At 37.6% G+C, this 17,772-nt stretch overlaps 1 protein-coding gene across 1 annotated transcript in view; it reads right to left on the reverse strand.

The window, feature by feature from the left end:
• The window catches only part of cdh7a (cadherin 7a), a 213,835-nt gene that overhangs the window by 18,238 nt on the left and 177,825 nt on the right, over positions 1–17,772 (reverse strand). Inside the window, exon 9 of the mRNA XM_055230084.1 lies at positions 8,541–8,658. Coding sequence (XP_055086059.1) covers positions 8,541–8,658 — 118 coding nt within the window. The remainder of the gene's footprint in view (positions 1–8,540; positions 8,659–17,772) is intronic.

The raw sequence follows: 17,772 nt of genomic DNA on the forward strand, positions 1-17,772 counted from the left end.
GCTCGTTTCAAAACGCAATTACATGAAAACACTTTTTAAAAACATTTTTCTTCTCCAGCCCACATACCCATTGAATTTACTTTACTTCACTGTTGCAACAATAACTTTTTAAGGTTTTGGAAATAGACTATTTTAAATGTATTCCACGTAAATATTCTAGTGGAGACTCTGCTATCAGCTTGTCTCCATGGAGATGATATTGCTTTACCTGGAATGTTCCACAGTACAGCATAAAACCTAATTTTCTCATTGGAGACAAGCAAGTGATGCCATCGGGCTAAGATACAGGTCAGATCTGTGGAGAGGCGAATCTGCTTACAGCAAGAATGCATGTTTTTTATTGACCAATGAAAACAAACAACAATTAATAAATGTGACTTACTGTATTTTCTGGAATATAAGTCGCACTTTTTTTTTATAGTTTAGCCGAGGGTAAGACTTATACTCAGATGTGATTAATATGTTAAATATTTTTTCTTCATTATTAAGCTTTTTTTTTTTGGCTGGTGCGACTTATACTCCAGTGCAACTTGTAATCAGATGCGATTTATATGTGAAATGTGTTTTTTTTTTCTTCATTATTATGCATTTTTTGGCTGGTGTGACTTATACTTAGATGTGATTTATATGTGAAATATGTTTTTTTTCTTCATTTGTTATGCATTTTTTTGGCTGGTGCGACTTATACCCCGGTGCGACTTACAGTATATTCAGATGTGATTTATAAGTGAAATATGTTTTTTTCTTCATTATTATGCATTTTTTGGCTGGTGCGACTTATACTCCGGTGCGATTTACACACCGGAAAATACGGTGTATATAAGTTAAATGCCTTACTGTGGAACATTCCAGACAAAGCAATAACATCTTCAAGGAGACAAGCACCTGGCCTACTGCACCTTTTATTTATTTATTTTTTACTCTTTTGTTGAATTTACTTAATTTTAATCAATACTATTTGTACTATTAGTAACAGCAAGAAAAAGACAGCAGTCAAACTATCATCTCATCCCTCTAAAAGATGACATGATTGACGACCACTCACGCGTATGAATTTATTTACATTCGAAGCTCACTGCCATGAAAACATTGCGTGGTTGTCAGCCAGTTACAAAGTCCCAGAGTCGACATTACGCCAATGCTCACCGCTGATGGATACAACATTACAGTACGAGGGTTGGAGCTCTGACAGATTGCACCATTTACACAATTCATTACATAGAGCACACATCGCTCACACCGAACCACCTGTTGGCTGGTAACGGCTTTAGTTTCATGTTCTCGTCTATGGAAATCCTAAGAGACATCAGCCAGGCTTTAGATGGATGTATCTAGAGACAGACGTAAAGGAGATGTTGCGTTGATGTTATTTGAAGGATGGGGGCTTTGATTTGTCATAGTGTTTATATTCACAATATGGAGAGATATAATGTAAGTGGTGTATTGATATGTGGCTGGGTGGCATTAAAGAAAAAAGACTTGTGTTAAGCCCGTCGCACACTATAGGTTTTCAGTCTTAAACGATATTTAAACATGGAACAAAAAGTGCACACCCCAGACATGAGGGGCATTGTGTGAACTAAAAGTTATGAGCGATCAAAACTTCACATCAGTTGTTGCCTGACTACAGTAATATTCTCTCTTTCTTTGAGACTGCAAATTGTTCCAAAGATCAGAGAATGATGAGAGCCAAAACTGTATTATTATTATATGTGAAATGTTGTGCAATAGTTCAGATAAATGCTTTTAATGCAAATATGGGTAGCGATAAACTGCACAGGAAGTACAACTGTGGTTCCTGTAGCAGCAATTTCCCCCCGATTTCTGTGAAGATCTCCTCTCACCGTATAACTTTTGAAAGAACCCTTCAAACTGGATTAATAAACTGCATTGTTTGTCATTATTTGTGACAGATAAATTCTAATGGATAATATGGATGAGAATGCTGCAGTTTAATTTTGCAGCTTTACGAGAGGTGAGGAACAAAGTCGTCTAATTCTTTTCGCTGTCGAGTTTGTATCTTGCGCCTCTGTGTCCATCATTCTGTCTGCCCCTGATGCTTTGTTTAATTGGCTATTGTCGTGGTGATGTTTTGTGGTTATGAGACGTAAGGGCAGTTCTGAATCACACTGACACCACACACAAGAGGAGCACAGCAGATTGAAAATCACATACGAATATCCAAAGTCGATTCACACCTCCTCCAGTGTCGGGGAGAGGAATTATTGGACAAATTATTCTGTAATGTGTGGCAGCTGTAAAAAAAAAAGGGGCAGAAATGTGTTTTTTTTTCTTAGTTTAATCCTGTATAAACAAAGAAAAAGTCAGTGCTGTCAACTGGACAAAGGTTCTCTCATCCAAGCAGCTTCTTCAGTTTTGAAGAACTAACAACTGAGGTTTATATATATATATATATATATATATATATATATATATATATATATATATATACACACACACACATACACTCAAGCAAAAGCAATGGCCCCTTTACTTTGGATATAGTTTTTCTAGAGTATGGCATTAAACTTATTTCCATGGAGAATGTTCAAAAATATTGCTTTAACATTCTGTGGACGTTCCACCTGCAGACAGCCAGGTTTAAGTTAAAGGAGTATACGACCTGACTTGTCTCCAAAATGCATCTATTCACCCCAATGTTACATGGAAGAAAAAATAAAAACCTGCAGATTTTCACAGTGGAATGTGAAACCTCACAGGTCCAGTAAATTCTCTCCTTTTCAGCCTGGGGAGCCTAAGTGAACTGCTCACTGATCAGGAGGAGCCATCAGCAGTACCATCTACCACAGGTGAGAGGAGACAGGGCGCTGCACAGACAAGTCCAATCGCAGCCCACATCTAAGAGGCCATTTTTAAGTGCACACTTCCCTGTCAAAAGTAACAGGTCTATCCCTTTAGAGCCGCACTTTGCCTGGATTTATGCTGGGCTAGTTTGGCTCTGTGCTTCTAAGACTAATAGGAGCAGCTGGTGGAGAGGTGGAGACTGTAGTATTCTAATGGAACTCTGCTGAAAGAGATTAAAGTGCATGTGACAGGTTCTCATGTTTTTCCAATTATGACTTGGCTTGGTGGGATAGTACCTGCGGTAAATATTTATCATAGTTTTACATCAGTTAAGTGGCATTTTAAGGAAAAAAGTTCAGAAGAAAAGTACAATATAATGAACACAGGAATTGCTTATCTCTATACGGCATCACCAAAAAATTCACCCAAAATGCAATAATAATTTACGCAAAAGAAACACAATTTTCGGGCAGTTCAAACATTCTTTAATAACAATATAAAGATGATATGGTTTATTTTTATTAGTATAATCATAACTATTGTGCAATTTAGACTTGTTATGGTATTTGTTAACATTATGGTTGCTAGGTAACAGCACACCATATCTGCTGCCCATGTCAAACCAGGAAGTAAAGTAAAGAAAAAAAAAAAACACTTCACAAAAATTAAAATATTATTGAAACTTGACAAAATGTTGTAATTTTAAAAGTAAAAGTTTTCTGGTGTAAATTCACTGTTAACTGTCTCTAGAGTTGATATTGCTTAGCCTGGAATATTCCACAGTGTGGCATTAAATATTTTTGAACTAATGCGATTTTGTCATTGTTGTGTGTTGTGCTGGCTGCAAAGAATGCCCTCCAAATACAAATAATGAATACATTTTCATAATCCGCAAACATGGTTCACAATTTTATTTTGAAGAATCAGCATAAGTGGTTACAAGGTTAGGACTCGCTGTGAGCAGACAACTGGCTCTGTGGAAGGAAAAAGTCTGTCTTGTCTGTATGTCACGATTAAAATGCATTTAACAGGTTACCCTTAGACTACACTTTCCATTAAAACATAGTTAACATCATTAGATTAAAGATTTTACTAATAATTGTACCTAGCTTTCTCTATATCTCCTTTTTTTCAAACTTTATCATTTTACGTCAATGGTTCAACATGGACAGCAGATATGACATAAGTAAAGGTAATTCCATAATTGTTACCAGGCAACCATAACGTTAACAAATGTCATAACATGTCTAAATTGCACAATAGTTATGATTAGACTAATAAAAATAAATCATGTCACCTTCATATTGTTACAGAATACTTAAAACAGATGGGAGCAGCTAAAATCAATGTTTAAAATTCAGGTTTTTGTTGTAATATAGCAAGTTCTAGGGTCCAGCGACTAAAACATTAAGTTAAAGTAAAGTTAAAAATTTGTGAATTTACCTTTTGGATTTTTCATTTGAAAGTACAGTGTAATTAATAGGAAAATCTGGCTCTTGCCCCCTATTTGGGAGTACCTGAAAACCACCAATAGTGGCTGTACAGCAAATGAAAACACTGGAAACACTTGACTACACCTTTATTTTGTTAAATGAAGGTTTAATCTGATAGAAAAATGTCTTCCTTTCGTGTAAATTGTCTTTGCATTTTGGATTGAATCACTTAGCTAGACGTTCACACCGTTACTTCCTGTATTTTTGCGCTTTTCTTCTCCACTTTTTTTCTCCCCAAACTGACACTTAACTAATGTCAAACTATGATGAATATTTACCACCTCTACCACGTACTATCACACCAAACCAAGTCAGTCAATTAGAGAAACAATAAAATGCGTCATATTCACTTTAATAAATTAAGATTTATAGTGCTTGAGGTAAAATGACAACACACATGGCAAACTAGGTCATATTAAATGGGTTCTTTCCACGTGGTTCTTCACTTCCATGTTCCATTAGTTGTATTTTGTATGTTCCATTGTGATTAACATTATACTGGTTCAAACACCTACTTTTATAAACAGACAGTGAAGTATTTACACCACACGCAAAGGTCTTACGTCTTAAGGTTTGCTGTCTGCGATCAGTCTGTAGCTTCCTATTTAATATGGATTTGGTTTGGCAATGCTAATTCCCCACAAAGAATGGAAAGGAACGTAAGTTACGATCTACACTCTAAGACAGCTGGAACTATACAGGTGGTATTGTGAACATTTTCTTAAATCAATAACTCACTTCCACTTCACATATTCAAGTGTAACAGCAAAAACAAATACACATTCACAAGTTTCCAGTGCTGAAAATCATGTTTGGTTAAAGGTCCAATGGCCAATTTTCTCCACATATTTGAGCAAAACTTGCCCCAGTACTTCTAAAGTAGGCTATATGAGCAATACTCAAGGTCAAAATAAGCCAGCTGTGTACTGTTTTTCGAATTATAATACGTGCACTGGTCTCTGAAAGTTGTGAAAAGTGCTTATAAACTCATCACGGTGAATAACTCCATTTGTAATCTTTGACTGGAGGTTGTCACTATCTTACCATTAACCTGGAAATGAAAACATGTCAGACCCCCATTATAAAAACTGTTTTGTGCTCGTTAGCATCATATTTGGCCCAGACCTGAACAGAAACTAAAATTACCTCCTCATCAAAACCTTGAGTCACGTCACCATAAGTGGCAATCAGTGTCCACAATGTCACTTTGAATTAGTATTTTCAACTTTTCAATTGAGACAAGAGGACATCTGAAATTGGGATCTGAAATTTGAAAATAATTTTGTTCTTATGGACATCTACTCAAAAAAATATGTGTTGTGTCGGTGTCACATCTCAACAGATCTGACCTATAACTTCGGAAGGTGGACTTACCTACTTGTCTCCATGGAGATATGTAAGTTTAATGTAAGTTTAAAGAGCAATTGCACTTGAATCTGCCATATAGTTATTATCTATGACACCTGTGGATCATGATGTCACATTTTAAATCGAAATATTCACCTAAATTGACTTAATAAAAGAAACAAGTCTGTTATTTTCCATTTTAGAAAACTGCATTTATACCAAAATGGCTACACAAACTTCCAAATCCTACGTATATCACCAATTAAGCAAATAAATATGGAGAGTGACAGATGAAGACGGGAGTTGATAGTCTTGAAAATAAACTATTAAAGATTGCTCAAAAATGCACAAATCACTCCAAATGCAACTTCTGGTGGATAAATGGTGAAGAGAACCAACTATAACAAAGTCGATGTTGCATAATATGTCCGCTTTAATGCCATACTACAGAACATTCCAGCTAAAGCAACACACATCAGCACACGCAGAGGCAAGCAGGTGGTAGACACTTCACCTTTAGTGATTTCATTTTATTTAATGTTATGACTTTCTTTCTGTTTCCCTCTCTCTGAACCCAATTGTGTCCAGTTACACAGAGGAGAGAGAGTGACTCACAGCTGAAGGGTCCATAGCGTCGCTCCCGGGCTGGGGTGACACACAAAGGACACGGGGCAAACAGTGCATCTCCCAAACCGCAACACCAGCTTTTACCCACCGCAAAGGCCACAGGCGATGTTCAGCAGGGGGGATTTTGTTTGGTTGCAGCTGCCACTCAGAACTCAGTCTTTAAAGATTTGGTAACAGAAATCAGATGGACCATAATGTCTTGGGTCAAAGAAGATAATCATTGAATTTGAAAATTGTATATCTGAAGCAATAATGACAACACTTACTAGCAGCTACACTTAAAAGGATAAAGCCTTAATTCATAATGAGCAAATAGTTTATTAAGAATGATTCAGGCTTTAAGTGGCTCTACCCATTTTTCCCATGTATTTGAGCAACAGTCAAAACTCTCTGCTCTGGCCTCTGAAAGTTGTAAAAAGCTATTATAAACTCACTGTGGTGAATAATTAGGATGCTCAGAATGCATAAGGTAACTGATTTGGACTAATGCAAAAAACGTTTAAAATGACCTTGTTCAGTGTTTCTTTGTTTTTAAAGATAAAAATCAGGTACAGCAACTTTTATTAACTACTTAATTAATACCCCGATCCTAAATCCCTGAACTCGCTAATTAAGTAGTTACTGAGCTTGAATCATCCTTAATAAACAATTTATTCTTTATGAAGTAAGTCTTTATTCATGCTTTATTAAGTTTGTAAATAGTGTAGTTGTAGTAAAGTGTTACTTCAGTGATGTTTTGGTGGTTTCAGATTCCGTGTTGGCCAGGTTACTCTAAATACATTATGTGTTTATAGTTATAGTGCTAAAATTTGAATCTATTTATATTACAATAATACTGTCCCAAAAATATAACTGACTTACACTACTTCATGTTACTTTGATTTACTTTTGTTGTGGACAAATTTCCCAGTTTTCCTTAGAATTGTAAATTTACATTATATTTTATGACATCGTGGAACTGGTCGTCATTGTATTTTATAAAACTGTCCATATTTCATCTGTTCAAGGAAACGTAGGCTTCACACAAAACCAACCAAGCAAAAAATGATAGAGTTTAACCTCTGTGCCCCTTTCACCTCTGCACAGAGCTCCTTGTGTCAGTCTATACCATGTAAACTTGTCCTCTGTTAGGACAGTGTGTTAGTTTGCAAACTCTCAGACACACAGGATGCACGCAAACTTTTGGGATGAGATGAAAGAGCAGAGAAGACACGAGACACAGAGCCATGGGGAGCACAGAGCAGGACTTTCTCTGCAATGAAATGGGGGCAAGAGGCATTTTTTTTTTTTTTGCTTTGATAATATTATGTATTATATTTGATATCCAAAAGGTAAAATGACAAACGTTGAAGCTGAACCTGATCATTTCTGCCAGTGACTAGACACCAGAAAGGTTACATAGTGCACCTTTAAGTGAATGCTAAAGAAACAAAGGGATAAATTAAAAAAATATAAAATTAAATAACCTAATCCAGTTTTCTTTTATGTGGGAAACTGTTTGAGTTCATTTGTAAGCAAACAGTACAGCACCGGCCAAGACTTTTGGCAAAAGCAAAAGTACAAGTGCCACTGCAAAATATTATTCCAGTATTTTTCAGTTCAAAAACTTTTGTTCAAAAATGCTTTCAATGCCACGCAGAAAGAAAGGTTTTGTCTACCGAGCAAATATTTTTCATGACTATTTTATAGCTTTGCACCTTTACAAATTAAAATCAGAAAATCAAGGAAATACATCATATGGAATAATAAAGCAGTTTTTTAAACACCTTTGACTCAGAGATGAACAGATTTCTCAACACACCACCTACGAAAATTATGAAATCACATCTTTTGAAGGAACCATGCCAGACTTAAGAATTTAAATTCTATAAACATGACATACTATAATTGCGTCCCCAGATATGAGGTACTCATGCTCAAATCAGACATAGCTCTTACTGGTAACAACTTTAGTTCTAATTAGAAAAACAACAGACATGATTTATGTTATAATTAGGTGTTTGGGGCACTAGCAACCCCAGGATTAGTTGTGATTGTAGTTTCTTTATTAAAACAGTAAACATTCAGTTCCTTAAACGTGGTATTTAGAGTGGCAAATAAGGTCCACACTGCCAAATTTGGTATTGGCGAATATTTTGCTTCCTTTTTTGGTTCAATTAAATGTGTGTGTGAATATTTTCAGTGAACATGTGGCAGTACCTCGAGGCACACCGGCGTTCCTGGCACACTGGTTGAAAATCAAAGTAACGCAGTTTTTCAGTCTCATACCTTTGTTGTCCCTCAGGGTGAAGTTGAGGTTGCTGGCGACAGGTGCGGCCAAAGAAAAGTAGAAGCGATGTCCACTCAGAGGCTCGTCCCTGTCCACCGCACTAATGGTCTGGATCACCTGTAACCACGGAAACAAAACAGCAAGAGTCAATCAGACGAAACCACGGAAAACAAACCGTAAGACTCCTATCATTTTTGTAACCACCGAAATCAAACCGCGAGAGTCAATGACCTGCCACTACGGAAACCTAACCACGAGAGACAATCATCTGTGACATAAAGCGTCAATCGTCTGTAACCGCAGAAACTAAACAACAAGAGTCGGTACGGAAACCAAACAAGTGTCACTCATCTGTAACCTCAGAAAAGAGACAATAACCTATGAACAACAGTAAGAGTCAAAACAAACAGCAGAAGTCAAACAAGTATCAATCACTTGTAACCGCAGAAACCAATAACCTGCAACCACGAAAGTCAAGGAGCAAAAGTGTCAATCACCTGTAACCACGGAAACCAAACAATCAGTATCAATCACTCGTAACAATTGAAACAATAACCTGTGGCAACGGAAATAAAAGAATAAAAGTGTCAATCACCTGTAACCGTGGAAACCAAACATTGGTAAAATAGTAAATGCATCAACTTCAGCGATTGACACTGGTAATGACGTCAGAGTGGTCACTAAAGTGAATCTAAGTTAACAAAGCATAATAGAACACATTAAAAAGCACTGGGGGTGAAGTGTGCATGGTGATTTATGGAGAAATATTACTTGGATAATGCTTGCTGTAGTTTGATATAATCTACTATATTTGTTGGCAGTAAGTGCTGTTTTGGCAGGAGCTGGTCGCCTCTTGGGAACAGGTTGCTACTGGGAAATGTTCTCTCCAGCGGATTACTGTCAGAGGCCCTGTTTACATGACAACACATTTGGGATAAAATGTTGGAGTTTTGTTGCAAATTAAGTTCCGCAGAAGTTTTAAGTTGGATCCCATACAAGAAAATAGTAGTATTCAAAGGGTTTACTCAGAGTGCACTGGTTTCCCGCTTCAAATAAAACATAAACAAAAGGCTAATCCTCCAGCTAAGAAAACTAAATCTATAGGTAAAAGTCTGATTTCTCCTCACAAGTTGGCCCACCCACACTAACGGATGGGCCAAAAAGTTTTAAATACACAGTAACATTACAGTTTACTTGAATCAGCAAAATGGCAAAATAACTATACCTATACTTTATGCCATTGTGCTAACTTTTTTTAAATAATAAACATACAGTAACTTTGCATGCCAAGGTCTAACTCAGGACTGAAATGAGGTCTAATTCATGAGTAAAAGTAGTGGTGGGCACACTGTACAGGAAGAAGGTTCCGGGTTCAACTGCCTGGTCGCCTGGGTGTGTTTTATCAGGACGCTCTGGTTTCCCCCATCACACCAAAACATGCACAGTAGGTAAAATCATCCAGGTAAGTTAGTCCTGACCAAGTCTAGCTCACAATCTGGAAATGGATCCCCGGGTGCAGAAATACAATGCCCACTGCTCCTAATGAAGTACCCCAGTGCCGTTGAATTTGATGGGTCAAATGCAGAGGACACATTTCCCTATAAGGACAACATAGCTGGACAACAGGTGTATGTCTGAAACTAAGGTTCTCACAAGGACAATAAAGTTGTCCTTGTGAGAACCTTAGAGAATCTGTCCTCTGCAATGATCCCATTCTTCAAAGCCAATAGGACAGCTGGTCAGGAGCAATGTAGCACCAGGGGACCCAGGCCCAGGGTGGACAGGAACAGACACGCACAATCACGCACGCCACAGAATTGTACTTGCAACCTTCTTACTCAGATCTAGTTCATTTAAAACATTTTGCAGTGGCCCAAAGTTATTCCTCACTTACCTTATGTATTTTGATCATCCTTTCACAACCTTCAGACACCAGACCGGAAGTTAACTACAGTTAGCATGCTAAAACACACGTCCTGCAGACATATTTTGACCTCAAGAGCTGCTTATACACACTATCTGTACTGGGTCAAGACAATTTGGCTCAAGTACATGGGAAAAATCTTGTACAGAGCCTTTAAATGTACTACTGCAGGATCTCACACTAAAAGATACAGCCAGGATCAACAACACAGAGGTCAGTTAACGGTTATGATTCAAATCACGCACAAACCAAGCAATCACCCTTTAATTATTTAATTAAATGTGATAATGATAAGAACGTCTTTGGCTCAGGGCGACGCAAGACAAGCATTCAAAGGCAACGGCATGCTTCGGCCTACTTTATTTTGCCTCTGTACTGTTGCCTTGATTTCCATAGTGAGGTTGACAAGTAGAAATTATACAGCAAATTCAATTATAAAATGAGCCAATTTATTTACGCCCCCACCGGTTTGTGCAGTAATGATTTTTTTATCTATACGGACATGCAATCGTTTTGGGACATCCATGCCAAGATTCAATACGGGCAGTGGAGGCTAAGTGAATGTACTGCAAATACGCCATATGAACTTGATGTGTAATTGAAAAGAAGCTAAGAAAATAACCCAATTTGGGGATTTAAGTGTCCCGTGTGGTTTGGTAACTATGAATGTGTTTTATCTCTGGTATGTTCCATTCCATCAGTGTTAATTTGACCGCAATTTGTATTTAGAAGTTATAGGCACGATACTTGATACTGGTTTTAATGGTGAAGGGGTTTAAATAAATATTTGTACAAAAAGAGGCTTCAAATAGGCTCTAAAGGACAAACAGAGCACCTCAAACAGATGGGTCGGCCCAAATGCTCACACATAAGTATGCACCAGCTATGACCAACAGATCAGTGTGTGGATTCAAAACAACTTTCTCCAGCTAAACTCAGACAAGACCGAAGTCATCATCTTTGGCCCACAAAAAGAAAGTGTCAACAGTCACCTCTAGTATCTCTCTAAAACCTTCAAATCAGGCAAGAAATCTAGGGGTAATAATGGACTTGAACTTTAACAACCACATCAAATCAATAACATCTGCAGCTTTTTACCATCTAAAAAAATAGCAAAAATCAAATCTATACTGTCAAAACCAGACTTGGAAAGACTTAGAGAGAATTATCCATGCATTTGTCTCCAGTAGGTTAGACTGCTGACTAAAACCTGGAAGTACAATCACATAAGTCTTGAGCTCAGGTCTCTGCATTGGCTCCTGTGGCTCAGAATAAACTTTAAAGCAGCTCTGCTTGTGAACAAGTCTCTCCATGGCCTAGCACCAAAAAGCATCTCTGACATGTTAGTGCCATATAAACCATCTCACACTCTGAGGACTTCAGGGACCGGCCTCCTGCTGGTGCTCAGAGTCAGGACTAAACGTGGAGAATCAGTGTTTCAGTTTTATGCAGCTAAAACCTGGAACAATTTTCCTGAAGATGTGAGACAGGCCTCTACTTTGGCAATGTTTAAATCCAGGCTCAAAAGAGTTCTCTTTAACTGTGCATATGACTGAAAGGTTTTTATTCTGCACTCGTCTGTTTTAATGTTAATTTTATGAGGATTATTTGTGATTTGTTTTGTGATTTGTTTTGATTTGTTAGTATTGTGATTTTAATATCTTTCTTGTAAAGCATTTGTGTACAAATTGTGCTATACAAATAAACTTGCCTTGTCTGTGTGGTAACTAATATCTATAACATGGTTGTTCTCTGTACAATGCATTTTAAAATGTTTTAATAACTTAGCAGTTTATAAAGTTTCAGAAACAGATTTCAAATAAAATCAAAGGTCTTAATAATAATAATAATAATACATTTTATTTGTTAGGTGCCTTTCAAGGCTCTCAAGGTCTTGACTTAATTAGATACCACATAGCTGATTAAACCTGAGCAAACTTGCAAACTTTTAATTAATTTATTTATTTTTTTTCAGAAGGTAGGTTGCCATGTTGACTGCCACATGGCTTTTACTCCAGAATTTGTTGTGAAATTTACCAACTGCAGTCATTAAATTTAAGATATGTCATCCTAACTTTATTGAACACATTATAATTACTCCCATAGCTATAATTAGCAAATAATTTCAAATATAGTTAAAGTAAAGCCGCAAATTAAATCTGTCAAAGCGTCACTACAAAAGCCAAAGTGGGCATCGCTGCAGCTACTTACATCCTTCTAATTTTAGCTCACTTGATGTTTACTCTGTCACCAGTCACACTCGGGCTTTCTTCTGTAAAAGCAATTCACACCAAATTATCACATATCCCGGCGTCAACACCAACTATGAAAATAACAAAAGATAGAGGAACTTTTAGAAAAATGCGGCGCATCTGTCAGAGCAGAGCAGTATTAGGACTTGTCAAGTCTGATTAAATGCTACTACTAACGAGCTGTCAGGTGGAGGTGGGGAAAACAAGCGCCCTCTTCACAACTAGAACATCAAGTGGGCGGGGCTGAGTCTCATTAAGACTCTTCACTCAATGTTAAGGGTCAAAAAGGGCCAGATAATTTAAAGTGCGAGTTTGGAGTGGAGAGCTAAACGTTCACGATACGACAAATTGAGTAGGTTTGGATTGTCAGCCTGTAAATGCTTCAACTTTGGACACTGTAGTTTGGGTTTTTCCTATATTAAAAGCGTTGTACAGATTTTTTTATTGTGTTAAAACATGAAAAACAGAACTTAAACGGTTTACACTGGTCCAAAGTTATTTCTCACTCACCTAATGCATTCTGAGCATCCCAATCAGTCACAGTGATGAGTTTATAAGCACTTTTCAAAACTCTGAGACATCACTGCAAAGTTTAGCCGGTGAATGTGATGGTAAATCTAACAACACTTAGCATGCTAACGTGTACTTCCTGATTATCTGTCAATTAAACGCTTTATAATTAGATGCACACAGCAGACTTATTTTTTACCTCAAGAGCCGCTCATGAAAGTGCAAGACTGATTTTGCTCAAATACATGGGAGAAAATCGAGTACAGAATGTTTAACCTTTCATTTTGGTAATTTCCCACAAAAATGCCCTGTAATACTACCAGAACCTATTACTTTTTACGTTTACTTGAATCCAATTACTGTGAAGAAATGCTACTCTTACTTAAGTATGATTTTTGGCTACGTATAGTTATAAAAAGCCATCACAGACAAGCATTTTGCGCAATGGAGAGGGAGGCAGAGCATGCAGGAGGACTACTGAAACATGCACAAATGTAGCACCACTCCAAGTACTTATGGATTTGATGAGAATACATTATAACATTCTAGAAAAAAAAGGTATAGGTCTAAGGAGTACCATCATCTACACCATTTTACCCACATCACACATTACCCAATTTGCAGCGCACTATTGGCATTGTTTTCCAGCAGCCTTGTTTAAGAGCTTGTTTTAAAGAGGACCTATTATGCAAAATGTACTTTTCAGAGCTTTTAACCATGTTATAGTTGTTTCTCCTTTTCCCCTTTTACCCTCTTGAAGTTGTATTTGGACTGATTTGTGTGTGTTTGAGCAAACTTTAAATGCTTATTTTCAAGATGCCCTGTTGCAGATCAACTCGTTTTCACCAACACCAGCAAACACCCACTGCTCTCTACTTACTCCATTATCTAATTTTATTTTCTTAATTGGGGAAACATGTAGGATTCGGTAGTGTTGCTTACTAATGTTGGTACAAAGGAAAAGAAATCCAATTCACTAGCTTGATCTGCAGCTATCCATTGGAGGTGCCGACTTTTACTTCAGCGTCTGCTCTCATTGGACACCTCAGTTTTCTAATACGGAAGTGAGACGATTTTTTTTGTTTATTAATTTGTTTTAGATGAATATTTTGATTTAAAATGTGCAAATTATAACAATGATCCAGGGGTGTCATTGATTATAACTATATAGCAAACACAAGCTCAATACGTCTTCTTTAAGAACTTTGTCAGTTCACAACCAGGTAGAGCTGCACAATCTGGGAAAAATCTAATTGTGATTTTTCAGACAGGAATAGCATAATTTTGATTCGATTTGCAAGTAATGTTTTTATAATAGAATTCTGTTCAAAGTTTACATTTCAAATATGCTCACAAGAACTGGCAAAAACACTAATATATCATCTGACAAACTAGCTAATAGCTCAGTTGATAGAACGTTTGTCCACTGATCTGAAGGTTGTCGGTTCAAATCCCGTTATAGACACATAAAACATCATTAGTGGAGTGACCTGCTCTACTGCCCCACAGGCTGGCAGTGTGATTTGCGTGTCTGTGTACACTGGTGTATGAATGGGTGAGTGGTTCCTTGATATAAAATGCCTTGAAGGTGAAAAAGTGCTATATAAAAATGACCAGAATGTGTTTATGTAGATCTAAACTCCACGGTCAGCTTAATTTCGATGTTTTTTTTTCAGCACTACAACCAAGTTAACCTGCATCACTTTCTGTATTAGCTTCCTGCCCCTGTTGAACTTTTGACACATGCACAAGAGCGACGCAGCCTGTCTATATCTCGAGAATCCGAAAAGGTTATCTCCTCCCGCGCTGGAGAACACCGCTCGCATATCTGTTGTTTACACAGACATGAACGATATTTATGCCTAACCCCGCTCGCTGTGCTCACCTTTGCCTCCGGCTTCACCCACACGCATAACCAAACCACCAAAACCTCTGTGATTCTGGGATAGAATAAATAAATAACATGACACAAAATTCACTCCCTGTGCATCGCTCACTCTGTTATGGAAATTTCCCATCTGATATCAGCTCCGCTTTGAGGTCTCGCTCCTTCCAAGAATCCTATACACAAATTGAAGGCCTTTTGATGTCGTTTTTGAATATGACAGATGAATTCATGGCTTATCTTTCTCCGCATTTTTTAATTTTATTTCCCTCCCCAACCGTCTCCATCATTCCTCAGAAAAAGGCGAGTGTAAATCATGCTTAAATCAAACACTTTGTAATGTATAATGCCTTTCATTACCAAGGCTGTGATGCAAGGCAGAGATGTGGGGAGACACTTTCTTTTGGGTGAGGGAAGGGAGGAAAGGGGGGAGGGGATGGGTCTCTAATGGGAGGAGAAGGAGAGGGGAGGGCATGCAGGAGAGGCAGTACACATAAATTGTGATTGAAAAACATTAAAAGTGGCAGTAGACTGGTAAAAAGGGTAAAGAGGTATTAAAAGGTTTCTTGGAGAGTGTATATGGCGACCAAATGGGACATAAGGGAACGGGGGAGGGGATGGGTGGAGGGCAGATGGGCAGGGAGGCTAGTCAAGTTCAGGTCTCATGTGGCTTCAGTAATATTTTAGGTCAGATAAAGATGTTTTAGAAAGGTTGGTGTGAGAATGCATGGAGCATCGTAGTATGTAGTATGTAACTTTTCTGGTGCAGGGTCAGCCACCTGCTTGTCTCCACAGATATTGGCTCCCTGTGGCTTAAAGAATAAACTTTAAAGCAGCTCTGCTTGTGAACAAGTCTCTCCATGGCCTAGCACCAAAGTACATCTCCGACATGTTAGTGCCATATGAACCATCTCACACTCTGAGGACTTCAGGGACCGGCCTCCTGCTGGTGCCCAGAGCCAGAACTAAACATGGGAAATCAGCATTTCAGTTTTGTGCTAAAACCTCTTCCTGAAGATGTGAGACAGGCCTCTACTTTGACAATGTTTAAATCCAGGCTCAAAACGGTTCTGTTTAGCTGTGCATACAAGGTTTTTATTCTGCACTATTCTCCTTTAATGTTAATTTTATGATGATTATTTGTGATTATTTATGTTTTGATTTGTTGTATTGTGATTTTAATGTCTTTCTTATTCTGTAAAGCGCTTTGAATTACCTTGTGTACAGATTGTGCTATACAAATAAACTTGCCCTGCCAAAATGATCAATTAAATTGCATTTACTTTTAAATTTTTGTTACTAAAAATACCTTCAAAAACATGCACATGTGCTGTGAATATGGTTCCCTGTCTGCAGATTTGCCATGGAACTGGTGGCATCAGGTGGCATCAGCGGTTTGTCTCCATGGAGACATATTTAATGTCATATATGGAACTTTCTAGTTAAAGCGATAACATCTCCATGGTGACAAGCATGTGGGGGACCCTCCCACAGAAAAATATAACAGACGCGGCTTAATGCAGTTAGTTAGCTGTGTAATCAAGTGGGGAGGACAGTAAAGATGTTGTTTTATATATTATTTATATAGTATAGTGCTATTATTTTTATTTTTTTTTATTTTTTTGCTGCCGCTGTTTGAGCACAGAGATAAGCAGAATAAATTAGGCTAATATAGCAGATAGTTATATCAAACAGGGTTATCATAAATATTTCACAACTAGCACTGTCCCCACAAAACAAAAAACAAACAAACAAAAAAACCCCTCTTCTTAATATTCAGATTTTCCATTGGGAAGTTCTTTTTTTGTTTGTTTGTTTTCCCTAAAATAGTTCCTCACCAGCCCACACAGTTAGTACTAGCCCATATTTTCAATCAGCTTTTGACATTTCAAATTGTACAATGTGCCGCCCCCTTCTTATGCTAATACTAGAAATGTTAATGTTACTACCCCAACCACTGCCACTAAGACTTATTCCCTAACACTACTGCAGCTCTCACCACTGACACCTGTAATGCTACAATGATGGGACTTTAGGCTCCTTCATGGGATCTGAATCTTTTGGATGCATTCATGTCAAAAAGCCATTCAAAAAACGTGCTCTTTTTTATATTTATTTATAGAGGCTGTTGTGAGAACTATTAAAAAAAAAACAACAACAACTAATTATTGAGAGAAATGACCATCTGTTTAAATGGTTCAAACTGAGAGTAGGAGTGTGTTTACCCTTTGAAATTATTCATAATCTAAATGAAACGTTGCAGTACAATAATAATAATAATTTTAAAACTAGCTGTCATTATGATGCCAAATATATATTTTCTGTGTTTTGAATTCCGACTGCGAGTATCATAGTGACCAAAGAGCCAATCCTGACCAAGACTGTTGAAGTTAACACCCCTTCCCGCCCACACTGCTGGTTTAGCAGGGAGCAGGCGCTTAGCAACGATGTCAATCAAACCTGTTGCTAACACTAGTGGGAGCGATCTTAGGGACAGAAGGCGCCTGATTTGTCTCTTATTGATGTTCATATGTTGAGTTACGGACAAAATAGTGAAATAAAAATACCAGGATCTTGTACAGAGAAATGAGTAACAGTTTTTCAATACAAAGTGAACTGGAGGCAAAGACAATGGAGCCAGAAACGTGCCCATGATCACA

The sequence above is a fragment of the Periophthalmus magnuspinnatus genome, chromosome 20 (assembly GCF_009829125.3).
Source record: "Periophthalmus magnuspinnatus isolate fPerMag1 chromosome 20, fPerMag1.2.pri, whole genome shotgun sequence".
Taxonomy (NCBI): Eukaryota; Metazoa; Chordata; class Actinopteri; order Gobiiformes; family Gobiidae; genus Periophthalmus; species Periophthalmus magnuspinnatus.